A 26,307-nucleotide genomic window follows, 5' to 3' on the forward strand; every position below is an offset into this window, starting at 1 on the left:
CTTTGTTCTCAGGTCACCAGTGGATTCCGTACTGTTCTACGCCATCACGACGCTGCACAACCTCCTGCTCCATCAGGAAGGAGCTAAAATGGCAGTGCGCCTCGCCGGCGGGCTGCAAAAAATGGTTGCTCTGCTCAACAAAACAAATGTGAAATTCTTGGCTATTACAACCGACTGCCTGCAGATCTTAGCTTATGGCAATCAAGAGAGCAAGGTAAAGTAATGAAAGCTGTTTCCCGGGGCCACTGGTCATCACAGGCTCTCAGACTTGTGTGCCTTACCATTTGTGTGCTTCCTAGAGCAGCTGCACACCCGTTTCTTTAAACATTCAATCTCTGTACAGTGCTGTGCTGTGTGCTGAAGGGGCAGCAAGCAGGCCTCCCGAGTCTGTACACTTGGGCAGAAGGTAGCCTTGAAATAATTACCAGTGTGAGAGGAGGAAGAGGGGCTGGGTGCATGGAAGAAACACTGTTTGAGGGCCTCGTGGAGATCTTTGCGAGGAAGTGAGGTGCCCCTAGGTGGAGGCAGATGAGAGGATGACATCTACGAAAGTCCTGAAGAGGAAGGTGTGGTGGGGGGTTAAGAAACACAGTGTTTGGTAACCTTTTGGGGGAAGGCTATATATAGATGGCTGGGTAGATCTTGTGAGGCTTTGTTGGGCATACCAAAGTCCAGGAGCTGTGACTTTTGAGTATAGGTATGAAATGAGATGTGCTTAAGGAGAGGTTCAAGGGACTTGAAGGATGAGGGAGTGGTCATCATGCAGTGTCAGAAGGTACACAACATGGAAGATCATGGTCAGAGGCTATGGGGTCTTAGTGCCCATTTTCAACTGGCTGTTCTGACAGAAAGAACTTTCACTGCTACTACAGCAAACATGGTTGCTTTTCATGGTCTTTTCCTTTATGTTCAGTGTGGGGAGGTGGCCAGAGTTGATGTATTTCTTTTTCTAATGATTTATTTCTTTTTATTCTATGTGCATTGGTGTTTTGCCTGCATGTATGGGGGTGGGGGGAGGCAGGTGTCAGATCCATTGGAACTGGACTTACAGATAGTTGTGGGTGCTGGGAATTGAACCCAGGTCCTCTGGAAGAGCATCCAGTGCTCTTAACTACTGAGCCATCTCTCTAGCCCGAGGTGATGTATTCTTGAAAGGGTTGGTGTGCTTGGACTTGAGCAGAACACTGTAGCATAGTAGTCACATAACTAGGACCCCAGTTTGAGGCCGTGGATCAGAGGGGTCCAGAGATGCCGTGATACAGTAACTTGGTATCATGATGGGGCTCCACTCCATCACTTTGGAGCTTTATGACTAACATTTTACATCTTTCTAGCTGATCATTCTGGCCAGTGGTGGACCCCAAGCCTTAGTAAATATAATGAGGACCTATACTTATGAGAAGCTTCTGTGGACCACTAGCAGAGTGCTGAAGGTGCTGTCTGTCTGCTCCAGCAATAAGCCAGCCATTGTGGAAGCTGGTGAGTACACATATGCTTGGATTGTTCCCTAGGGAACACCCGAGTCCATGCTTTACAGTATGCATTTGCTTATCCCTGGATTACTGGATTTTTTTGTGACTTGTTGTTCTCAGTGAGCAGAGGTTCTAAGATTAAAAAAAAAAAAGATCTTTGCTATTCCCTGCTTTTTTCCCCCTTAATGGGACAACTTGTATATGATAATTTATATTGTGTCCCTGGTAATAATAGAAAAGACAATATATGGTTTGTGCTTGAGCCTCTTATTTCAGCCCAAGAAAGTAGTTTGCACTCTCGGGCTTCCTTTCAGTAAGTGCCTAAGAGCATCTGCCCAGGCTGCTGAACAGCTTCAAACCCTGAGTGGAAGGGTGAATGATGGCAGCACTGTGCTGAGGATTCATCATACAGTGTTGCAGTGCCCGCCCACTTTCCTGCTTGTTGGGAATACTTCAGAATTTAGGGTGTGGCGGGGTTACTGAGGTAGTTGTAACAATGAGACCATGGGCCTGGGAAGACAAGTACGCCTGTGTTCCTGTGGAATAAGGGGATATCAGTTCTGCTGGGTTTTCTAGAAATACTCTAAGACTTGATTAAACATACGTTTTTAGATTGATAAAGTCTACAGTGGTTGGAAACGTGTATAGAAGCCTTAAAGACACCCCCCCCACACACACACCAGTCATCTGATGTGTTTATCTTGAGTATACCATGCATCTTGTAGAGCGGTAGAGAGCTGGCTCATGTGCTTAGTCTTGTGGAGATGAGAACAATATACGAAGGTAGACACTGAGCTTGGTGGCATAGGCCTGTAGTCCCAGCACTCAGCTGGAGGGTCAAGAGTTCTAGGACTGCCTGGGATATTTAGCAAGGCCTTGTCTCAGAATAGAACAGAGATGTGTGTTCTGACAGAAGTACATAGCAATGACAGTCACTGAGGAGGGGCTGGACCAACTCAGTGGGGAAGGAGGAGGCCTCCTTAAGAAAGGAATGCTACATGCACTGCAGGAGAAGCAGCAACCTTGTTCTTTTCCCTGTGAGACATGGGCGGGGTTAGATGCTCTCCAGGTAGGAAAAAGGAGTTTGTGTGGGCTGTGTCTCAGTTAGAGGGGAGAGCGTGTTGGTATAAATGCAGTGTGAGCAGGCAGCTCGAAGGATGGGTTACAATAACAGGGAAAGCCAGGCTGAGTTAGAAGTTGCTTGAGTTTATGACAGGAAGGGAGAGGGGTGTCTCAGAGTAGCCTGATGGGATTTTTACCACTCAGACCTGCTGAGTCAGAATGCTTGTGTCTCTTAAGTCTCCTAAGCTATTCTGATGAACATCTGGGGCAGGATGCACTTTCTGAGTTAATAGTTGTATAAATGGAAAGAGAGAAGTGGGAAGTCTTGGGGAAAGTGGCCAGCCATTTAACAAAGGCAGAGCCTCAGCCTCAACCAAGGTCAGTGCCTGCAGCTAGAGGTGAGCTGTGAGGAAGGAATCTTTGGGAGACCATCTTCATGATGACAGGAAGGTAGGCTAAGTGCAAGTGTAATTAGCCAGATTGGAGGAGACAAATAAGTGTAAAGGATGGACAAGGAGGTAAGAGCCTGTCTCTTATTGTTCAGTTGAAGATGGTGGGTGTGAAATGTTACTATGCAGGGTTGTCAGAATAAAGACCAAAACAGGAAATGTGGACCTTGGGTTGTGTTTCAAGTGCCTTTTTATATGGGCTGTCGCTGGTTGCCCAGGCTATCCTGGAACTCAGCCTTAAGCATACTAACTGACTGGAGCTACCGCTTGTCTGACTCCCAAGTCCCAGAGTGTCTTTACTCTTCAGTTTACATTTGTGCTTCAAGACTTGGTGGTCATCACATGACTTGATGACTGTTGAGGGCTGCACTGCTTTCCTCTGTAGCATACTGTTTGTGACTTCCAGCCATGGCCTCTGCACTGCTGTGTCTCCAGCTCAGAACAGAGCCTGGGGCTGACGGTGATTCTGGAAGTGGTAGAATGAATGAAAGGACTTGGTGGGAAGGTTCCCTCCAGGTGACAGAGATGGTGAAACTTTCCCTAAAAGATGGAAGGAAACAGCAGCTGTGTGACAGAAGTTGTCACTGGCAAGCTAGATTGGAAAAGCTGTGTGACATTCTAGAAAACAGAAGGAAATAAAGTCCTTAGGGAGGAGGGTTTACAGTCGGGACACTTTCTGTAAGGGCTGACAGGCACGTCTAGCTAAGAGCCATTTCCTTGTCTAACTTTGTAGGTGGGATGCAGGCACTAGGACTTCATCTGACAGATCCGAGTCAGCGACTTGTTCAGAACTGTCTTTGGACTCTTAGAAATCTCTCAGATGCTGCAACTAAACAGGTACTGTCTGCAGACGCTGCTGTCTTGGTGCTGGGGTCTCCGTGAGCCCTGAACTCAGCGTGTTTTTTTCTCCACAGGAAGGGATGGAAGGTCTCCTTGGGACTCTCGTGCAGCTTCTGGGTTCAGATGATATAAATGTGGTCACCTGTGCAGCCGGAATTCTTTCTAACCTCACTTGCAATAATTACAAGAACAAGATGATGGTGTGCCAAGTAGGTGGTATCGAGGCTCTCGTGCGCACTGTCCTTCGTGCTGGTGACAGGGAGGACATTACTGAGCCTGCCATCTGTGCTCTCCGCCATCTGACCAGCCGGCATCAAGAAGCTGAGATGGCACAGAATGCCGTTCGCCTTCACTATGGACTACCTGTTGTGGTTAAACTCCTGCACCCACCGTCCCACTGGCCTCTGATAAAGGTGAACTGTCAGAGCAGGGTGGGAAGCATGGGAAGTGAGTGGACTGCTGGGCATTTGTAACTTGGGATTGTCTGTTGGCACAGATGGCTAGGAGGAGGTGGCGGGATTCCCAAGTGTTTGTGTACTCAGTGCTGCCTGTGATTTGGTTGTGTTGTATACCAATTCTTCCTCTGTGTAGGCGACTGTTGGACTGATTCGAAACCTTGCCCTTTGCCCAGCAAATCATGCACCTTTGCGGGAGCAGGGTGCTATTCCACGACTAGTTCAGCTGCTTGTTCGAGCCCATCAGGACACCCAGCGGCGCACCTCCATGGGTGGAACACAGCAGCAGTTTGTGGTAGGTGAACCTTTGGTACTTGCCTATTTGGAGGTGTGTGAGAGTGAATGCATAATCTACATATGCTGTCTCCACCCCCACCCCCACCCCTTTCTGAAGGGCTACTAATGACTGAAAAAAACTGACCATTTCTGGTTTCCAGAGAAGAGGGGTGTGACATAAGCTCTGGTGGTGTTTCCCTGGTCAGCCTTAAAACGGAAACATGGAGTATAATGTGCTGCTGTGGGATTAGGCCTTGAATGCATGTGCTCACGGAGGAATAGCCATATTTGAATCCAACTCTGTCGCATTCTTCCCCCACATGAGAACACAGAGAGGACGAACCCTGCCACATTGCTGCTGGTAGTTGTGTGGGTTTGATTTCTCCAGTGCCTGTCACTGGCCCTTCTCCATAGGATGGCTTCATAGTTAAGGTGCCACCTACAGCCTAAGAAGGAAATTTATGTGTCTTCACAGAATCAAAGTAGCAGAGTCATAATGCTGTCCTAGATTAGAAAGTAAATAGTACTTAACACAGAGTCTCAGGAGAGACAAGCAGTGGGCACTCTCCTGGCAGCTCTTTGGGATTTTAGCAGTAGGAATAAAGCTGAGTAAAGTTTTCACCAGACACATGTAAAAAAATAGAGGGACATGTGGGAAGAGCCATCAGAATGACCTGTGTTCACTTGCGGCTTACCCAGAGTGGGTGGTGCTCTTCTGTGCAGTGAGAAAGCCGGCTTTGGGATTGGAAGCGTGGGAAAGCTGAACCCACACCATCCCTCAGTGTCCGTGGGTTTGTATCTGCAGAAACTCAAGTCTCTTACACAAAACTTTTCGGTATTTACATTGTACCTATGTTTGCCCTCGGGTCACACTAACCCTGTAGGGTGCAGGAATGAAGCGAGAATGAGTCGCTGAGGATTAATGGACCGGGCAGGTTGCTCTGGGCACAGTGTAGGCCTTTCTGCGGCTGCATTTGATCCATGGTTGATTGAACCTGCAGATACGGAAGCCATAGAGCACAGGAGGGCTGCTGGCTCTGTGCAGGGAAAAGGCCTGCTACCAGGAGCCCTCGTGATATTCAGAGTGTAGGAGCCCTCCATTCCTTCCTGAGCACTGGGCGAGCTGTGAGGACCTTTGGAGACAGTGGGAATAGTAGCACCTGCTGCTTAGAGCTCAGGAACTAGAGGAAGAGAGTACCAGCTTGTTAATTGCCTTTCTCCTTCCAGGAGGGTGTCCGCATGGAGGAGATAGTGGAAGGCTGTACCGGAGCTCTTCACATCCTCGCTCGGGATGTTCACAACCGGATTGTAATCCGAGGACTCAATACCATTCCACTGTTTGTGCAGGTGCGTTGACTTCAGATGGGGGCCTTCTAGACTTTAGGCCCCTAAAAACTGAGAGGATTACAGACCAGAAGTCCTTAGGAGCATTGGGCCTAGAGCCTCAGGAAGAGCCGGAGCATAGCCCTCCTCCCGCCCCCTGCCCCACCCCCAAAGAAAAGGTTCCTGGCTGAGAACAATCCTGGGAGTCCTTTACTGCAGAGTAGCCTTCTCCTGTGAACACAGACATGGAACACAGCTGAGTAGGTGCTGCTGACACTCCACATTGGGCGAGTTTGTACCACATTTGGGTCCATGCCTTGCTTTATTTCGGGTTTGAGTCTTGTTCCTGTGTTTTCTCTGTAGTTGCTTTATTCCCCCATTGAAAACATCCAAAGAGTAGCTGCGGGGGTCCTCTGTGAACTTGCTCAGGACAAGGAGGCTGCAGAGGCCATTGAAGCTGAGGGAGCCACAGCTCCCCTGACAGAATTACTCCACTCCAGGAATGAAGGCGTGGGTAAGTAGAGGAGCCACCCAGCTCTGTTACTGCCATGTGCACTGGTGCTGGACCTGTCCTGAAGGGCACTCTGTCTTCGTTTCCCAGCAACCTATGCAGCTGCTGTTTTATTCCGAATGTCTGAGGACAAGCCACAGGATTACAAGAAACGGCTTTCAGTTGAGCTGACCAGTTCCCTCTTCAGGACAGAGCCGATGGCTTGGAATGAGGTAAGCAATCAGTGCTTGTTCCTGTGCATTCATTTGGCTCTGCAGGGCTTGTAAACAAGTCCTGTCCTCACAACTCACAGGAACATAGGTGAGAAGGGCCTATAGAAGTCTTCAAGGGTGGGAGGAAAGTAGTCTGCTGAGCAGGTGGTTGGGAGTCGGTTTTAACAGTCTGCTTTCCATATACTTTCTCCTTGGTTTTGTTTTTAATCATCCTCTATAGAGTTATTCTTTGAATCATGGTTTCTGGTAAACTTCCCTAGAAGTACATTTTAGACACTCCGTAGTTCCTAACTAGGGTACATACATAGTCTCAATAAGTGGTGCTTGCTGAATGCAATCTCAGGTTCCAAACAGTAATGTGAGAGCTGGGTGTTGAGTAGGCATTTGTAAGCATCTTAACATGTTCTGACCTGAGCCCTTGACTTTCCCCACCCACCCCGTCCGAAACCTGCTCCCATTGATTCCTTTGTCTGGATAATGGCAGCTTTGCTGTGCTAGTCCAACCACTTCCCACTGTCCACTGTGTCGGAGCAGTCTGCCTGTTGGGTGTTTATTGCTGTACCCCTGCCTCTGGAACAGCATTGTAGGTGTCCTTTTAGAATCAATTAGTGGACATTTTAATGCTATGTGCAGTTTGAGCTCTTTTGTCTTTTGATGTTACTTTTATAAACACTCAAGTGTGGTTTTGAAAATTTATATTCTGTCCTGTACCCATGCAGACGGCTGATCTTGGACTGGACATTGGTGCCCAGGGAGAAGCACTTGGATATCGCCAGGATGGTATGTTGTAAAGCTTTTATCCACAGGGCTGGTCCCCTCATCTGGGAGGGAGCCTGGGTTGGAGGAAGTGGTAGCTGCACTTAGGTGGTCCCTGAATTCCAGAGTTAGCAGCAGTGTCTTTAGTAGAGCATGTGGAGCTTGGCTGTGGCATGCTGCCAGCCCTTGCTGTCCCCTGGCTTTTCTTCTTTGGTTACACAGCCCATCATCATACCTTTGTCTTGGAGAAGGGAGGGTCTAGGAAGGGTGATTCATAGCTGGTCCATCAGAGCCTTCTGGAAAGTGATCCAGATTGAGCAGGGTTAATTGAGCTACTGCCATCACCCCGTCCCAGAGGCTTTATCCAAGGAACTGCGGAGTTCTCTGGCTTCTCACCTGAACTGTGATAGGCAGTTTGCCTGCCAGGTAGGCCTCCTCAGTCTCCTGAGACTGCCACGCTCAGGAAGTGAAGCTCAGTTAACAACTGCCTCATGCTCTGTGAGGGTAAATATGTTGAAGGCAGACTGCTGTTGGTGTGTAGTAGTCTGGAGCTGCTGAGGCCCGGTGTTGTGTAATTGCTTGGAAGAGGAGACTAGAAAGCAGCGTTCTGGGCATCCTGACCGTGGTTAACTTGTCTCTCCTTTGCCTGTCTTGTGGACACCCTGACTCTTCCAGATCCCAGCTACCGCTCTTTTCACTCTGGTGGATATGGCCAGGATGCCTTGGGGATGGACCCTATGATGGAGCATGAGATGGGTGGCCACCACCCTGGTGCTGACTATCCAGTTGATGGGCTGCCAGATCTGGGACATGCCCAGGACCTCATGGATGGGCTGCCCCCAGGTGACAGCAATCAGCTGGCCTGGTTTGATACTGACCTGTAAATCGTCCTTTAGGTAAGCAGCTTATAAAGCCAGTGTGGGTGAAATCCTTTACTCTGCCTACAGAACTCCAGAAAGACTTGGTGGGGTGGGAATGGTTTTAGGCCTGTTTGTAAATCTGCCACAAAACAGATACATACCTTGGAAGGAGATGTTCATGTGTGAAAGTTTCTCACTTTGATGTTTTTGCCACGGCTTTTGCAGCGTTCTACTCAGACGAGTAACATTTGCTGTTTTCAACATTAATAGCAGCCTTTCTCTCTATACAGCTGTGTTGTCTGACCTTGCATTGGGATTGGCCTGTAGAGTTGCTGAGAGGGCTCGAGGGGTGGGCTGGTATCTCAGAAAGTGCCTGACACGCTAACCAAGCTCAGTTTCCTGTGGGAACAGTCGAAGTAAACTTTTTGTTCTGGTCCTTTTTGGTCGAGGAGTAACAATACAAATGGATTTGGGGAGTGACTCACGCAGTGAAGAATGCACAAGAATGGATCACAAGATGGCGTTATCAAACCCTAGCCTTGCTTGGTTTTTTGTTTTGTTTTTTTTTTTTTTTAAATATCTGTAATGGTACTGACTTTGCTTGCTTTGAAGTAGCTTTTATTTTTTGCAGTAACTGTTAGTTTTAAGTCTCGTAGTGTTATGTTCTAGTGAACCTGCTACAGCAATTTCTGATTTCTAAGAACTGAGTAATGGTGTAGAACACTAATTCATAATCACGCTAATCGTAATCTGGAGACGTGTAACATTGTGTAGCCTTTTGTATAAATAGACAGATAGAAATGGTCCGATTAGTTTCCTTTTTAATATGCTTAAAATAAGCAGGTGGATCTATTTCATGTTTTTGAACAAAAACTTTATTGGGGATACGTGCGGTAGGGTAAATCAGTAAGAGGTGTTATTTGAGCCTTGTTTTGGACAGTTTACCAGTTGCCTTTTATCCCAAAGTTGTTGTAACCTGCTGTGATACAATGCTTCAAGAGAAAATGGTTATAAAAATGGTTCAGAATTAAACTTTTAATTCATTCGCTTGTGTCACTTTGATTTGTTTGTCACGAGATGGTTGGTGAGGGTAATGAAGGCACCCAGCTTGCCCTGAGGAAGTGGTGTCATCGGGGTGCCCAGGTTGTCCGGGTAGAGAAGGCCTGAGTCTGCACGGGAGCATCCCTTGGCAGCGCCACACCCAAACCCGGCACACTAGAGGAAGGAAGTGCGTGTGTCAGCCTGGAAGGACTGCTGTGGAGCCTGTACTCCTTCAGCTCACCCTCTTGCCCAGATACCTAAGTGTGCTGCCCGCGATAGTCTCTGTGTTACACTGAGCAGTGACTAAAGCTGGAAGGCAAAGAAGCCCCTCCTTTGGACAGGGTCATCCCACTGAGCGGTAACGAAGCAATGCCTGGATTTGCGAGTGTGGCTCACTTGGACTTGGAGAGGGCAATCCTGCCACTCCTTTGAACCAGTAATTATGTTTAAATGCTAATGTTTATCTAAACATAATCAGAACTAGAATGGGCTGCCTTCCATGTAGCCTGCCAGATCTGTCCTGGTGGTGGGTCTGACAAGCAGGCTTTGTACGTTTCTTACACAGACCTGTTAAGACTCGTGTTTGAGTCCTCTACAAAGAATGTTTCGTGCCTGAGAGCTGTTTGGTTTCCTGGGTTTTAAGGTTGTGCCTGTTAGCCAGCATTCTAAGCCACAGGAGGTCCCTGTGAGGAAGTCCTTCTTCACAGAGATGCCAGTTGGGGTCTGTAGAGTCCATATGGGTTAAGGTAACAAGGTGGAAGGCAAGAACTGATTCCAGAAAGTAGTGGCCTGGTCTCCACGTGTGCACTGGGAAGGGCATGCGTGGTTTTTCAAAAGGAGAGGCACAGACAACTTAGGCTGGAACAGCACCGTTTGTATCCAAAGAGGAGATCTGCATGAGCAGTGGAAACCCTACCTGCCCCTGCCCTGTGTCTGTGTGGGGCAGGGCCCAGAGCCGGCAGAGCCCTGAACCACAGCAGCTAAGCAAGCCGTTGAGGAGAGAGTCCAGCATGGAGCAGAGGACAAGGCATTCATGGCTGGTGGCCTTGGGGTGTATGGGGTCTCGAACATGCGCACCTGCAGAAACAAATGACAGTAGGGACTGGGGAGTGTGGCCCTCGGGAGGCACTTGAGCTAGTCCTGTCTGCTGCACCCATGGCGGGTTAGCAGGGAGATTGATTGGCACACTGTGTTTCAGTGCCTGGGGAAGGTGGTAAAGGGCGTCTTGTGAGCTGTCCGGTGTCAGCAGCCACAGCCACCCGAGCCCCTCTTTTCTGGACTAGAGTATAGGAAAATGTTAGCCCAATATCCTGTGAGTTCATGCAGGAAACAAAGACGGACACCCATAGGCGGGCCACCACGGCTGTCTAGGTATCCTCCAGGCTGGCTGTGGCCATTTTTACCCACTAGCGTTTCCTGAGGGACAGTACAACCAGCACCTACTCTCTGGCTGTGTGTTAAGGCTTGAGCTGGGGGCTGTTGGTAGAGGGGGAGAAGGTTAGGCCTAGACAGCCACCTCCCTGTGACTGATGTGTGCCTAGTGGCTGCTGAAGTTAGGGTATGAGACTCCCTGGGAGGTGCAGGCAGAAACCTAGGTCTGGACCACTTGCCACCACCAGAATCCTAGTGCTCACGGGAAAGGCCAACTATGTCTGCTCTCTTGAAGGGGAGCTCATAGGAGCAGTTGTATTTGCTCTCTCCCCCAACCAGCCTGCTCATGGTCTCCAACATGAATTTGTAAGTGTGTGTGTGGTGGCGGAGGGGCAAGCCCTGGCAGGCCTAGCCTCTAGCAAGACAGCAGCCCTGCTTCGCACCACCAGGCCCCTTGCCTGTAAGCCAGCCACTCAACAGAATGTTCTGGAGTGTTAAAGCCTTCCTGTTTTAGATTGCTCTGTGTTCTGGTGAAAAGGGCAGAGGAGGAGGAATAACCCATCGCTTTGAAGCAGTTCCCTGCAAGATTCCAGAGCTCAGGCACCGAACAAAGGGACGGGGAGAGATGACCTGGGCCTACTCTCTCAGAGCGCCCAGCCACTTGAGTCCATAATGCAGCCAGGCCAGGACCGCTTGGCCCACAGCCTGGTGACACTACAGCCTGGCGACACACCACCTCTGGCTGTATGAAGTCCTTGGTGCTTCCGTGTCTGTCACCCCAGCCAAGGCCTGCTTGGGGATGCTCAGGACAGTGGAGTCAACCCTGAATCCAGCTATGCCATGGATCCTTGTAGGCAAGAGGAGGGTCTGGCTGAGGAAGCTGAGGCCTTTGCAGGTGGCTGTGGAGACTAAAGGTAATTGGCATGGCTGCCTTTGATGTGGTAGGGGACGGCTGGTGTTTTCATCACGAGGCTAGATGGAGCTGGCAGGCTACCCAGATCACGTCACAGCAGGGCTGCTGGCCACTGACTGTAGGACCCCTGGGCTAACTGCTGTTGGGGATGGTCCCGCTGTGTACACCTCCCCCAGAGAAGCAGCCTGGAGCAGCAAATGGGCCAGAAACCTGGTCCAAAGCTGTTCCAGAGGCCTCAGCCAGCTCATCTGCTTGGAACTGCCCAAGCCCCACCCTACCTTCCGGTGCTGACTCAGGCCCACCCCACACAGCAACCCCTCCTCCCTCAGCGTCCACCAGACTTGACTCTGAGCACTTGGCAGAAATGGTAAAGTCTGAGGTTAGGGGGTGGGGGTTGGGGGTGGGGACAGCAAATCTGCCTTGACACTGCCGTCCCCTCTAGCTGGGTGGACTCCCGTGTTCCGCACTCCGGCCTGCACACTGAACTGCTGCATGTGTCTCACCCAGGCCTCCCTAGAGTTCTTGGGATCGTGTCCCTGGAAAGGAAAGGAAGTGGCCATAGAGCACCAGGGGGTGGCGAGGCCTACAGAAGGCTGCTCAGGAGCTGCTGCAGAGGTCTGGCTCACCCGAGGGAAGACGAGGGTAGTCACCCAGTCAGAGAGGGCTGAGGCACCAGGTCCTGGCCCAACGATTTTATTGGCTCCACTTGAGGCTGGTGGGAAGGGATGTGTGGGATCTGACCTCTCAGTGCAACCAACGGGAGCCACTGGGTGGCCTTGTCAGTGCCCAGCAGCTTGGAGGAGCTCTAGGGCCAAGGAAGCCACGGCACTGTCAACAGGCGAGCTGTGGAAGAGCAGAGAGGTCATGTTTAACAGGCACATATGGGTCAAAGGCCCCTTTAACAGGGCGGGCCTCTTGAGCTCACCTACCTCAAAGACCAGCTGGTTCTCAGAAAAGCCCATATCGAGAGCCTCAGTGCCACAGTCCCAGCTGATCAGTGCCTCAGCTGTGCCTCCGCCTCAGGCCCTGGGCACCACCTGCCAGCCTGGACGGACAGAGCCAGCCTGCCTCCCAAGCCCAAGCCTCTCCACACCCACTCTGCCCCTTCCCGCTCTGCAGTGCTCGCTCTTGGCCGCTGTGGGCCTTGTCCACCAGGAACTGTGGGATACTGCTTAGGAATAGCAAGTGGACAATTAGGAGCTTAAAAGAGAAACCGTTGGGGTTGAGACCCATGTAAACCAGGCTGTGAGCAAAGAAAAGCGTCGGGGCAGCCCCTTGAGGGGGGGGCAGCCCCTTGAAGGGGGAGGTGAGGCTGTGGGTGGCTCTCCAAGGCAAGGAAACAGAGCTGTTAGCAAGTGAACGGTGGGTGGGGTGCCGCATGAAAGCTGCAGGCCAGTGGGACAGTGCCCTGCATTCCTGCTCTGCGCATCAAAGGCCCTGAGGGGGGTGGAATGTCTTTGAACTTGGCCTGCTTCTGGCAGAGTCCAGGCCAGTCCTGTGGGGCCACGCTGCCCACCAAAGCCCCAGAGGGGCTGGCATGGATGGAAGGCCAGCCTCCCAGGAGGGATAGATCTACACAAAGCAGTGCCACCCACCCACTTATCCAGCCCTTGCAGGTGGGGACATCTGAACTAACCCAGACAGACATGGCCACACTGCCTGCATCCGGGTGTGGGTGGAGAGGGCACAAGCCTTGAACACTAAGCCTCCTTTGGACTCATTTGATCCAAATTGAAGTCCAGCACAAAAATAAGCTACCTTTAGTCTCTTGGGCAAACAGCCTCAGCAGGTGTGGAGGCCCACATGGCTGGCAGGAAGGAGGAAGGACCTCCTGGTTTACTGGTCTGGCCACCCTGAGCACTGAGTGGTGTTCCTGGCCTGTACCTCACACAATGGGTCCCAGCAGATGAGGAGGGCCCTACCATCCAAGCCAGCTTCTCTAATCTTTCAGGACTGGAGTGTGAGCTGCTGTATGGCATCACCCTTGCAGGGCCTCAGCCAGTTTCCTTCAAGTGGATCCCAAATCCCAGACACACTATTTCTGAAACAAACCACGGGAAATGCCAGATACCATGAAGGTTGGTCTCCCCTTAGGAGGTGGTTCGTCCCCAGGGTAGGGAATGCAGGGACCAGAGCTATCTCCCTGGTCTGGGGCACTGGGCCTTATCCTGGCCAGGCTGCAGCACTGAACTGATGGGTGGAACTGTAAACCATAGCCCTGCTTTCTAAGTTGGGTTCCTGTCACTCTTGGCTATCAGTCCAGCAAGTGCCATCCTGTTGGGATACCATATCTGTCTTCAGTGTATGTGACATACTCCTTGGCTGATAGGCCAACCCTTAGTCAGTGGGCCTCACTCCCCAGATGTTCTCAACAAACTGCCCAGTGAGGCCTAGGAGGCAGGGCAGCCCCACACTGCCACTGCTGGGGGTAGTTCCCCCAAAGATGGGCTGAGGAAAGCAGCCTGGTGCTTCGGTCAGGGCCAAGACTCCTGCTGACTACCATGCTCTCCCGCCAGCAGGCTTGTGTTCTTACAGTGGAGAAGCTGGTGGCCCTTGATAACAGGAGGACATGGGGGACAAAAACGGTTGAGTGTTTGCCGACATGAGCAGTCACTTGACTCCGCATACCTGTGAGCTGGAGCCAGGTGCTCCAGGGCCCGCAGGAGGCTGCCAGTGTTCTTGAGGCTTTCCAGGTGCTTCTCATTGGAGGTGAGCTGCGAGGGGAGGAGAAGACAACAGTCAGCTGCTCCCTCCCTGACTGTGCCTGCTGGATGAATCACACATGCCCCATAGTCAGCGTGCAAGGTCGGCATACTGCCTGTGTTCCAACGTCATCGGGTTAGTGAACTCAAGACGGCCTTGCTCCCATCTCCATGGAGCTGATGCTGGCTGGCCTCAGGTCAGCCCCACTGCTCAAGAATTCATAGCGACTAAGGCAGGATTAGCATCCCTCATTCTCGGGAAGAAATCGAATGAACAGGTCACGGGGGCAGTTAGGTCTAAACATGGGTGTGCCAGAAACAAGCTGTCAGTTCAACTGCCATTAACTGGTTCCTGCAAAGACCTGAGACTTACAGGGACAGCACATAAAGACAGCTGTCTGAAAGTGGCAGCTGTGGCCCCCCGAGTGCTGGAGTAAGCACAAACTTACAGGCTGCATCAGATATATCTAGGGCCATTCCCTCCTCTCCCCAGCCCCTCAAAGGGGCATGCAGACATGGTGCACACAGGGATGCATGCAGAGGCAGTACTTCTGGGCAATCACCCCATAAACTGCAGCGAGATGACTGCTTAGGAGGCAAATGGGAACTTAACTACAGGGACAATTAAGTGGCCAAGGGAATGGGCCACGGTAACACCCATAGTCGCTCCATGAGCACAGGCATAAAGAAAGCTGAAGGTGGACTGGATCCGACCCAGACACGAGAAGTCACCTTGGTCAGAGGAACTGCTTTCCGATGTGTGCAGCCATCACTGAAGAGATAACTGATCCATGCACTGAGAACAAGAGCCTGGGTGCTCCAATCTAAATGTGACATCTTTATCGGTGCCCACTTTCATCTCCAAACACACACTGAAGGTTCAGGGAAGAGGAGGGCTGGGAAGTGCTGTCATCTGGACATAGGGCCTCTTGTGCTGGGGGGGCGAGGGGGGTTTGGGGGTCTCTCAGGGCTCCATCTCTTAATGAGCTGTTGGCAGGTGACAGCTGCTGGGGGAGGGAGAATCATTGTGTCCCCACTGGTCGGTTTCCCATGACCCAGTGGATGATCTTGCACATGGGCAGCACTAACTGGACCTAATGGGTTTTTTAAAAGGACAGAGTTGGGCAAGGAGACATGTTGGGGGATGTGGGAGAAGCTGGAGGGAAGTGGGAGAAATACCACAATTTTTAAAGCAAGCTAAAAGAACTCATTGAAAACAGATTTGAGGCACTCCTGAACTTTAATAGCAGTTGCTGTCTTATAAGGATGAGTACATTAAATGTTAGAGCTATGGAAAGTTCCAGAGCTGCTGGGTGAGATAGAGAACCAACATGCCACCCATTCTGTCTCCCTGAGCATAGTTGCCAAGCCCAAGCAGGATATGTGGCCAGCCCTCAAGCGGGCTGTCCAGTCAAGAACAGCAGGCCAGCATGGGAAGAAGGCCATACATGCCCGAGCTGAGGTGCACCTGCTTTTGCTGGGCATGGCCACTTTGAACTCCACAAGCCTCATCTCCAGAAGTCCACAGAGAAGTGGACAGAGAGCTCCAGGAGATTCTCAACCAGGGACATGGGAAGGAGAGCTTGCTCAAACTCCCAGGGTGTACGGGTTCCACTCCTTAGCTTCCGTTCTGGTGTGTCCTAAGCGGCAGGCGATCCTGTGGCCCCTCAGTGGCTGTAAGAGCAGCTGGTAACTGGAGTCTGCACCCGAAACCTTCCTCTGCTCTAACAACACTAGCTTCTGATGTGACACAGGCAGCTTCACAGCAGACAAAGTGAAAGACCCTGGGGTGATATCATCTGGGAGGGGCCCGGGAATGCAAGCCCACAGCACGGTGGACAAATGCCTAAGCTCCCTGTACCCCACCTGACTGTGCAGACATGGGATGATCCGACACAGCATACCAGACACCTCCACACCTTACATCCCAGCCTGAGCGCAGGGGCAGGGACACAAGATACAGTCACACAGCACTTGGAAACCTTTCGGCCCAGGTCTAAAGCAGGAGTCTCAACTTGTGGTTGAATCTACAGAGCAATTTCTGCTGCCAAGACAAAAACAGTATTGCCGGTGGGTTTCCAACCAGACAGAACTGCATAACATGACATTTTAAATGACCAGGATGCAATTTGAAATTAGCATGCAAGCATCTAGGAAAATCTAAACTTGCTTTGGAGTAAATAATCATGGCTGGGCATGGTGGATACACCTTTTATGCCAGCACTTGGAAGGCAGAAGCAGGTGAAACTCAGGCCAGCCTGGGCGGTGTAGCAAGTTCCAAGGCTAGCCAGAGCTCTGTGGTGAGACACTGTCTCAAACAAGAAGACACAGTGGTGAAACACAGGGTTACAGTGACACAAGCCTTCAGCTCATCTAAGTCTGAACTGGCAACCACTTAACACTTTAGAAACAGGTAAGATATAAGAAGGAGCCAAATGGTAGCAGAAAACAGGTTCCCACCACCACCACACACACACACACACACACACACACACACACACACACACACACACACATTTTTTAGCACTAAAGGAAAGAGCCAACCAACATGCCCGCACAGGACTGGCTCAGGAGTAAAATGGGATGTCAGTGATGACGTGAGCAGAGACCCATCAGTTCTTCAAACAGAAAAGAGATGTTCATGTGAGCAGTCTTGGAGATGGAGCAGTGAAGAGTCTGTGCTGCTGGAGCTGCAGAACAGGAGGATGGAGAAAGAATGTGTGAAAACAGCTGCAGATGTTCCAGCTGTGGCAAAAACAGAGGTGATGCCCACCTCGACAATCCCGCACTTCACACCCAGGTATCCCATAACCCAGCCAGGCATGTGACACAGGCCTGTAGCACACCACTTATGAGGTACAGAGTTCAAGGTTAGCCTAGGCTACCTGAGGCCCTTTCTCAAAACAAGCAGGTTTGTGTTCATGGGTGCTGGTGCCTGCAGAGATGGCCCTTGGTCTCCTGGAACTGGCATTTCAGGTGGCTGTTCAGCCGTCCACCATAGGTGCTGTGAACTGGATGCCAGTCCTCTGGAAGAGTATGGAGAGCTCTTAACTCCTCAGCCATCTCTCCAACCTCCTGTGAAAGTATTTTATGATCCCGGTACTACCACTGAAGCTGGCAGAGACATAGGAAAGGGCAGAAGACATTCAGAGATACAACGTAACACATGTTTGAGTAGACTAAAGAAAGCTGGACAGGAGACCAGCACCGCGAGTCACCAAATCAAATAAGAAGGACCCCACAGAGTAGACAACTTACACACAGCAAGAGAGTTTCTAAATGAGGTTTAAAATGGCCCAGCAACATACCACACCACCAGCCTCCAAACTGTTTAACCAAATTATGATGGGAATCCCGGGAAGAATTTCTTCAGATAGAAATAACTAACTGGAAAGGAACCTTGGGGGAACAGAATAGTTTGAAGAGCCATGCTGCCCAGTTTAAGATCCCCTCAGGAGCTGGAGTGACCTTGCAATACCGTAAGGAGGGGGTGGGTGAAGAAGTCAAGGACACTTAGGTGTGAGTTGTGGCTCCTTGGTCCCCTGGAATGGAAATGAGCCTGAGGACAAACCTTTTGGAGAAGAAAAGGTTTGTTCTCTTTTGACTGTCTGCTTTCTCAATACTTCAGTTTCACCAAAACCCAAACTGGGTCTCTTCACAGTCACTCATTTTTGGAGCTGGGTCTGTTCTGTGCAAACAGACCTGGAAAAACATGCTGCCCTTCTGGATGGGGAGGTGAGCTGACACTTGTTCACTGGGAGGCTGACAAAGACTTTGGGAAGAGCCCTTCAGAGGGAGCTGGTGGAGATGCCCGGCAGTAAGCACTCCACCTGCAGTCGCCAAGTCTCACATACCCAGAGGCATTCAGTATTCACAACGTCACATGGCAGGAGCCCATTTCTCAGGTTTATTTTCATCTTGATCCATCAGCCAGGTCCAGCGTGCCAGTCAGGACTTCATGCTGGCAAGGTGACTGGTAGTATTTGGTACCATCACATCAAAACAGAAACAGAAATTCCACTGAATACACGAAGCTCACCCATTCATTAGAGTTGGGGAATTTGAGCTCAGTATTAGACCAGTTTTATCCAGTTTCATTTCTGTGGCTGTGATAAAACTGACAAAAAGCAGTTCTGGGGAGAAGCGGGGATATTTCAGCTTACAATTCAAGGCTACGGTCCATCACTGTGTGAAGGCAAAGCAGGAACTTCAAACATCAAGTCATATCACATCCATGGTCAAGAGCAGAAAAAAAAGATGCATAATTGCTTGCTTGACAGCTAGTGCCTAGCTCAAGGTACCTGTTCCTAAACAGTGGAGAATGCCCTGCTTAGGAAATGGTACTGCCACAGTGGGTGGGGTTTTCCGTATCAGCTGACTTAATTAAGACAATTCCCACAGACAAGCTCACAAGTCAAGCAAATGTAGACAGTCCCTCACTGAGACTCTCCGAGGTGACTCTAGGTGGTGTCAAGTTGACAACTAAAATTAACCAAGAGTTCAGAAGTAATTCTGGGGCTATGGTTTAGTGTGTGTGTGTGTGTGTGTGTGTGTGTGTGTGTGTGTGTGTGTGTGTACACATGCATATAAATATATGTTTATGTGTATGTACATACACACATATACATAGGTATACATACACAGTCTATATAAACACATAAGACCTGGAAACATGCTTTGGGTAACACCCAGCCTGACTCCTCAGCCTTCCACTATGGCTCCCTGAGTCAGCATCCATCAAACCAGCATGCACAAACCACTTGAAATAACCCAATGTTGGTGAGAGACATCGCTGTCCTATAGAGTAGCCCTCAGGTCCCAGTCTCACAACTGCCAGCTAGTGTGTCTGTACAGACTACCCTTCAGGAGATTCTGCTTCTCTGATCTAGACTCCAACTTCCCACCATAGCAGCCCAGCATGAGAAGCCATCCTAGGCATCCAGTAATGGCAGGACCTTGAAGATGGCCAGCCTTTTCAGCATGCAGCCAAGGCTGTGAGAGCGGAGGACTGGTTTGCTGATCAGAGACAGATCCAAGCCTGCATATCACAATGGACTATGCTGTAACAGTCTCGCGTGGACAGGCCCTGGCCCTAGTGTTTGTTTATGATTGCTAATATCTTTGGGGATCTTGTGTGACAAAAACAAAGCCAAGGTACTTGAGCCTCTCTAACAGGCCCGGGCAGCGCTGACAGGCAGGACGCACCGGGCCGCCCAGGTGCTCCACAGCACTTATTCCAGATGCATGCATCACGCGAGGAGGATTATTTTTAATTCTGTGGCTTCAGATCCCACAGGTACAAGCAAAAACAAGCAGGTAACTATGACAACTCTACTTCACAGAGTTAAATTTCAAAAACAAATCTCTCCATTCAGCCCTCACACCGGCCTCTTTACGTATCCTTTGCCTTCTCTGCTGCATTTTCGTATTTCTTCAAAGCCATTTCTCTAGACTGCTTCTCAAGACACATTCGTCTTCCTTCTGCCATCTGATGCCAGGCCAGATCTGAGGAGAGCCAGCTGGTGTGATGGCATGGACCAGTCCCGCTCCTGCCCATCATGTGTCATGGGGTACATGGACCAGTTCCTCTCCTGCCCCCCATCATGTGTTGTGGGGTACATTCTGGGTCTTTCCAGAAGCTTCTCTCTCTGGCAGCTGCTAAGGTCTCACCCTGTGTTCACCCACACTGCTGGGTGAAGGCTCTTGAGTTCTCCTGAATCACTGGGTGCTGACTGAGCGCATCCCAGATGGATGGATGGAGAATTTTCACAGTCTTCAGCAGCTAACCTGCATCAGAGGTAGTAGTGGGGGTTCTCCAGTGTCCCTGTAGAGTTTTATCTTTCTCACAAAAGCATGTTGGGTTCCTAAACAGGGGGATATGCTGAAAGAAGTCCAGAGATGTCTCAAAAGGCAAATCGACTGTCTTAGTCAGTGTTCTGTTGCTGTGAAGAGACCCCAGGACCACAGTGACTCTTAGAAAGGAAAACATGGAATTGAGGCTGGCTTACAGTTTCAGAGGTTCAGTCCAGTATCATCATGGCAGGAAGCATGGCTGCACACAGGCAGACATGGTGCTGGAGAAGTAGCTGAGAGTTCTTCATCCAGATCCACAGGTAGCAGGAAGAGAGAGAGCCACTGGGCCTGGCTTGAGCATTTGAAAGAAACCTCAAAGCCCACCCCTAGTGACACATTTCCTCCAACAAGGCCACACCTCCTAGTGTCACTCCCTAAGCATTCAAGTACAGGAGCCTGTGGGGCCATTCTTATTCAACCCCCACAACCTGATCAGTAAGTAGACAGAAGAATGAACAGGCAGTTCTCAAAAGGAGAAATATAAACAGCCAGTACGATTGGGGACAGTCTGCACGCCTCAGCCAGCAGAGATAAGAAAGTCAGACTGCACTGGAATTCCATCTTCCCCCAATCAGAATGTCGAGCATCAAGAAAACAAGCAACGGTTCTGTAATCAAGAGCGCTGGCTGCCTTTCCAGAGGACCCAGGTTCAATTCTCAGCCCACACAGCAGTTCAAAACCACCTGTAACTCTAGTTCCAGGGGATCTGGTGCCCACTTCTGGCCTTTATGGGGACTGCACGTAGAAGGTCCACATATATACATACAGGCAAAAAACCCATATACATAAATTAAAATAAAAAAAAGAAAACAAAAAGGTGTGGAAAGAGGAAACTTCAGCTCTGTTAGTGGGAATGTAAACTGGGACAGCCATTGTGGGAATTAGTGCAGAGTTCCTCATGAACCTGAAATGAAAATCACCACATGACCCACAAACCACCCCAGGTGCAGCACCCACCGGAGTCCTAGTCAGCACACCACAAGAACTGCATGGCCATGTTTACTGCTGCTGTTCACAACAGCCAGGAAATGGACCAGCGCAGATGGCTGAGAGGAAGAGGGATGATGTCCTCTGCAGAGAATGGATGGGGAGCTCATCATGTCGAGTGAAGTAACTTGGCCTCAGAAAGACAGCTGTGGTGTTTTTTTCTCCCATGTGTGAGATCTGACTTGAAGGCAGAAGTGGGGTCATAGAGAGGGGGAGGGTTAAGGGGTCTGTGGAGTTCAAGACAGTAGCTGCTGGCACTGGGGTCAAAAGGGACACAGCGCACAGCCCATCCCCGCACATCCTTCCAGTTGTGGGAAGGTATCCAGATGTGGGAAGGGATCATGCAGAGGGGTGCAGGTGGAGAGCCTGCACCTAGGAGAGCCGGCCTCAGCTAGGCACTGATGCTGGTGGCCTTCACTCCTTCTCTTCAACCTGCCCTTCCTCCTCCTGGCTTGTCCACGCCTCGGCCTAACTGGTCACCTGCTCTTCCCTCACACCTACACTGAACCTGCCCAGCCAGAGGCCATGGTGGCAAGATGAGGGTTTCAGTGTTTTTCTTTCTCACCCCATAAGACACAATTATTTTCTAGATGAAATTTATCCATAGTTGCTTCCTCTCTCACTTGAGTCCTGCCAGTTCTCTCAGCTCCCCACAGGGCAGGTAAAAATGCCCTCATTGCTTAGAAACTCTTCATAATTACATCCATTTCCAGCCATTGAATCCAATATGTTTAAAGTGTTGAATGTAAGAGAGCTGGTTGGGGAAACCTTTTAGGCCTGATTGAACTACCTACCTACACCAGCCAGCCCAAACATAAGTGAGAGGAAGAAACAGGTTTAATTGGCAAGAAATGAATGCGAGATGTGAACCTCTTGTGGGATTAGGCATGAACTAGAGCCTACCCAGACACAGTTCTAGTGAAGTGTACAGTCAGGGTGCACATTTGCCAAGAGACCTAAAGTAAGCACTTAGAAACAAAAGCGGGCGTCTCCAAGGCAACAGCAGGTGGCAGGGGATGTGGCTGGAGTGATTCCTCACTAGAGAGAACATTCCAGGTAGTAGCCATCATGTGACTTGGCAAGTGTGAGGGCCTGGGTCAGAAGAAGCGAGGTGCCACTGAGTAGACACTGTATGCTCGAGTCGTAGCATCATAGCAAGCTGGCCCTACGACAGTGAAGGTACTGACTTTGTGCTCGGAGTCAGGGGGATATGTGTGAAAGTATGTATGTATATGTCTGTCTACTTGTCTGTGCATGTGTGCATGTGTGTAATGTGTGTATGCATATGTATGTATATGTATGTGTGTGTATGTATATGTGGGGAGGGCAAGAGGGAGAAGACTTGGAGGGGGAAAGTAAAATGACTACCATCTTCTGGCATTTCTCTGGACTTACCTGTGGAGGGAGGAAAGCTAAGTGGAGCTATGTCAGGTTGACAGACTAAGTTAATGTCATAGCCTCCTTCACCTCTTTACAAAGGGAACATGTGGTGATATATGTGTACTCTGATAAAATTTGCCTGAAGATCAGAGAGACAAAGGAACAAGCCCTGCCATGTCTTACCTCTAGGACTCCTCAGCCTGAAAAGCTTTCCTCAGCTGAAAGACTTCTAGTTCCTGTCTCACGCCTTATGTACCTTTCTCCGACCAGCCAATAAAGGCGTGTGTGCTTCCCAAGTGCTGGGATTAAAGGTGTGTGCCACCACTGCCTGGCTCTGTTTCTCTCCTAGACTGAGTCAATCTCATGTAGTTCAGGGTGGCTTTGAACCCACAGAGATCCAGATGGATCTCTGCCTCCCGAGTGATAGGATTAAGGGTGTGTGCCACCACTGCCTGACCTCTACGTCTAATCTAGTGGCTGGCTCTGTCCTCTGATCCTCAGGCAAGCTTTATTAGAGTACACAATATATTACCACATTTCTCCTTTTTTGTCTAAAATAACAAAAGAAGGTTATAACTAACATTTACAATAAGTATATACAATATATACAGTCAAGAATCACATTAACAATGCCCAGTCTATTAACATTTGACATATTTAGAGAAAATACTACATTATTTATCCTATTTTGGTGAGTCCAAAATGTTGTACCTAATTCACGTTCTATCCTAACTTGTATTATCAACCCAAAACTGTCTTTTGATATCTTACAAACTTATACACTTTACACCTCTTTAGTGAGTTTCTTTTCTGAATTTCTTAACAAGGAAAACTATAACTATAACTATCTAATCTTCAACTCCCTCAAAGACCTGAGAAGGAAATACTATTTACTGAGTAACCAGGAAGTGTGAACAAGTGACTTCCAAAAAAATGTGAGAAATGACAGAAACAGCTGGCTGCCTGGACAGTCACTCAAGGTTCCTCCGAAACATTGGGGCATCCATCTTCAGCCTACGGGCTTAGCATATCTGACAGACTTTTCTGTGAAGCAGGATTTTCTGAAGGGCTGTCCTACTTTGTCTTGGCAAAGTTCAGCAGTCCTTTTGTGTCCTGCTTGTCCATTTTGGGCAGTATACTGTCAACAGTTGAGGCAAGGGCGTTTCTTGCCCAGTGGCTAACTTGCCACAAAGAAAGTAAACTGCTCATGGAGTTTCTTCAATGCCCATCATCTTCTCTGAAATAGATTGGTGCTGCCAGGAACAGACATGTCTCATTGTCAAAAAAAAAATCTGTTATTAAAACATCTTAAATGCCATATTCTATAGATTTCTGAAGTGTTTGAAGATGACCTGTCAGCTAAAATATATCTCTGACCTTGAAAACATACCTAACATGACTACAAGTTTGATTGTAACAACTAACTGCTAACTTTCATTTCTTTATATCCTAATTGGTTGGTAATAATAACATTCAAGTACTAGAAAATTGCATTACATTGTTAAATGAGTTGTATAGGTACAATACCTTGAACAAGATTAAAATATATGTACAGTATTTTCTAACAAAATTAATCTCAAATTTGTATCAATATACACAATTTGTATACAAATGAGATTGACTCAGTCTAGGAGAGAAACAGAGCCAGGCAGTGGTGGCACACACCTTTAATCCCAGCACTTGGGAAGCACACACGCCTTTAATGGCTGGGCAGAGAAAGGTACATAAGGCGTGAGGAGACAGGAACTAAAGTCTTCTGGCTGAGGAAAGCTTTTCAGTCCTAGAGGTAAGAGGTGGCTTGTTCCTTTGTCTCTCTGATCTTCAGGCAAATTTTTTTTAAGGTTTTTTAAAAATTTATTTATTTATTATGTGTACAGCATATATGACTGCAGGCCAGAAGGGGGCATCAGATCTCATTACAGATGGCTGTGAGCCACCATGTGGTTGCTGGGAATTGAACTCAGGACCTTTGGAAGAACAGTCCATGCTCTTAATCTCTGAGTTTCAAGCAAATTTTATTGGAGTACACAATATATCACCACAGAAGACATTAAGAAATGTTGGCCACTTAGCGGTTCTGTGCTGTTCAGCCACTGCTCACAAGGGCCAGGAGAAAATCTGTACGAAGTCGTGTGTGTGTGTGTGTGTGTGTGTGTGTGTGTGTGTGTGTGTGTCCCCGGTCACAATGTGAGTCCCCACGAGCATTTGCAGCAAGTATGGAGACTCCAAGCTCAGGCCCTCAGTGTATCAGAAATGGGCACATAGCATGTGAGCTGAGCACATGTGAACAGCTCTTCAGGTGATCTTTAAGGGTCCTGCAGATGTCAACAGGACTGAGATCAGAGTGCCTCTGTGCAGATATGGGATGTGGCCTGGTTGGGTGAAGTCACCAAACATCTTACAGCTCTTTCTCTTGTGGGGTTAAACATCTAAACAGTCCTTGGGTAGGGGAAAGAAACCTGACTCCTTTGCAGTCTATAAGCCAGAACACTCCATTTCCATGAGAACTGAAGTAGCTCTGTACTCTCCAGATGAGGCCAGGGTGGGCCATGGAGCATGCACTTGAAGATTGGAAGTGTGGAGTGAAGGGTTCACAACACGTCCCCACGGTCGGGGTGTTTGTATATGCCCAGCGGACACTTCCACCAATCCAGGTCCAGGTCAGGATAGCCATTTCTGGGTCAGGGCATCTCGCGTGACCAGGATGCCCAGTGGACCTGGACACTTCCGCCAAGCCAGTTCCAGGTCAAGATAGCCATTTGGGTCAAGGCGTCTCACGTGACCAGGATCTGTGACGTTGCATGGCTACGTAAGAGCGCACAACGTAACCATGTGATCTACGCGCTTTCGTGGAGTAGTGCCTTTAAAATCCGGCGCCATGTTCCTAGGTTCTCCTTTTCTACACACGTGTTTCCTACAGGCCTGTGCACTCTCTGTCCCTTTATCTTTAATAAAACTCTTACTAGCGGATTCTGTCGTGTTTCATGACATTTCCTTGCAGGGTAAGGGCACAACACCGCCAACTAACTAACATGGAGCATAGGGGACATCAGCTAACTGACAATTTTCATAATATTCTCAATAGACTTACTACATGGACATTTTGGTAGGTGATCACTTCTTAATACGTCACAAAATTGTTACATCAGTGAGTTATGAACCTTCCGAACCACATTACAATGGGTGACAGGATAGACGATATGACCAGCTGTGGGGTTTGCTCCTAATTTGAGCAGAAACACCTTTGCTACAGGAATGCATGACACCCACAGGTAAGGAAGGAGGACAGAGACGGACATTACAGGGTGGCCTGGTCCCCAAACTTCTTTGAGGAGTCTACGCGCACAAAACTCTGAACATAGTTGGGATTTTAATGTAAAACAGGAGGTCTTGGGGTCAGAGGAATAGGAGAGGAGGCCACAGTGGCCAAGCTGGTGGCTGAGGCCATGTCCTGCCCTTCTCAGTGTGGGCCAGGCCTGAGTCTCTACTCAGGGAGGCCAGTGAGGTGCTGCTCCAGGCCAGTGGGCAGGTACACAGCCAAGGAAGCCGGAGGCAGAGATGCATGGGCCCAGGGAGTGGCCTGCCTGCTTCCTGGGTGCAGTGGCAGGCAGGCAGGCACCTCCTTGAGGCCCGCCCTCATCTCAGGGACCTGCTCAGAAACCAGCTGGAGCCTGGGCAGCCACCCAAGCCCACAGCGACTCAGGCCCTCTTGGGCCTTCCTCTGTCCTCCAGACTTCACCTGAACGTCTTTCTCTAAGGGGCACTGAGATTCTTTCCCATTAGCAAAACTGGCAGGAAAAGAAAACAACAAGGAAAACTGGAATCAAAGTATATTTTGGCTTCA

General features: G+C 49.5%; 2 protein-coding genes across 8 annotated transcripts in view; one reads left to right on the forward strand and one right to left on the reverse strand.

Annotated features, from left to right (window-relative positions):
- Ctnnb1 (catenin beta 1) overlaps positions 1-9,261 on the forward strand; it is a 32,810-nt gene extending 23,549 nt beyond the window's left edge. For 3 of the 4 annotated variants that reach the window (XM_052724673.1, XM_052724667.1, XM_052724683.1), the window contains exons 6-15: positions 13-214; positions 1,335-1,479; positions 3,717-3,820; positions 3,898-4,236; positions 4,415-4,573; positions 5,782-5,901; positions 6,241-6,391; positions 6,479-6,600; positions 7,320-7,380; positions 8,032-9,261. In XM_052724673.1, coding sequence (XP_052580633.1) covers positions 13-214; positions 1,335-1,479; positions 3,717-3,820; positions 3,898-4,236; positions 4,415-4,573; positions 5,782-5,901; positions 6,241-6,391; positions 6,479-6,600; positions 7,320-7,380; positions 8,032-8,240 — 1,612 coding nt within the window. In that variant the 3' untranslated portion in view covers positions 8,241-9,261. The remainder of the gene's footprint in view (positions 1-12; positions 215-1,334; positions 1,480-3,716; positions 3,821-3,897; positions 4,237-4,414; positions 4,574-5,781; positions 5,902-6,240; positions 6,392-6,478; positions 6,601-7,319; positions 7,381-8,031) is intronic. The other variant, XM_052724692.1, reaches the window with a different exon arrangement.
- Ulk4 (unc-51 like kinase 4) overlaps positions 8,748-26,307 on the reverse strand; it is a 336,112-nt gene continuing 318,552 nt past the window's right edge. For 3 of the 4 annotated variants that reach the window (XM_052724642.1, XM_052724631.1, XM_052724593.1), the window contains 2 exons: positions 14,170-14,255; positions 8,748-12,384 (listed from right to left, as the gene is read on the reverse strand). In XM_052724642.1, coding sequence (XP_052580602.1) covers positions 12,321-12,384; positions 14,170-14,255 — 150 coding nt within the window. In that variant the 3' untranslated portion in view covers positions 8,748-12,320. Of the gene's footprint in view, positions 12,385-14,169; positions 14,256-16,727; positions 16,934-26,307 lie in introns of those variants that run through there. The other variant, XM_052724602.1, reaches the window with a different exon arrangement.

This window comes from Peromyscus californicus, unplaced genomic scaffold (assembly GCF_007827085.1).
Source record: "Peromyscus californicus insignis strain IS unplaced genomic scaffold, ASM782708v3 Scaffold_11__1_contigs__length_118956290, whole genome shotgun sequence".
NCBI classification, from domain to species: domain Eukaryota; kingdom Metazoa; phylum Chordata; class Mammalia; order Rodentia; family Cricetidae; genus Peromyscus; species Peromyscus californicus.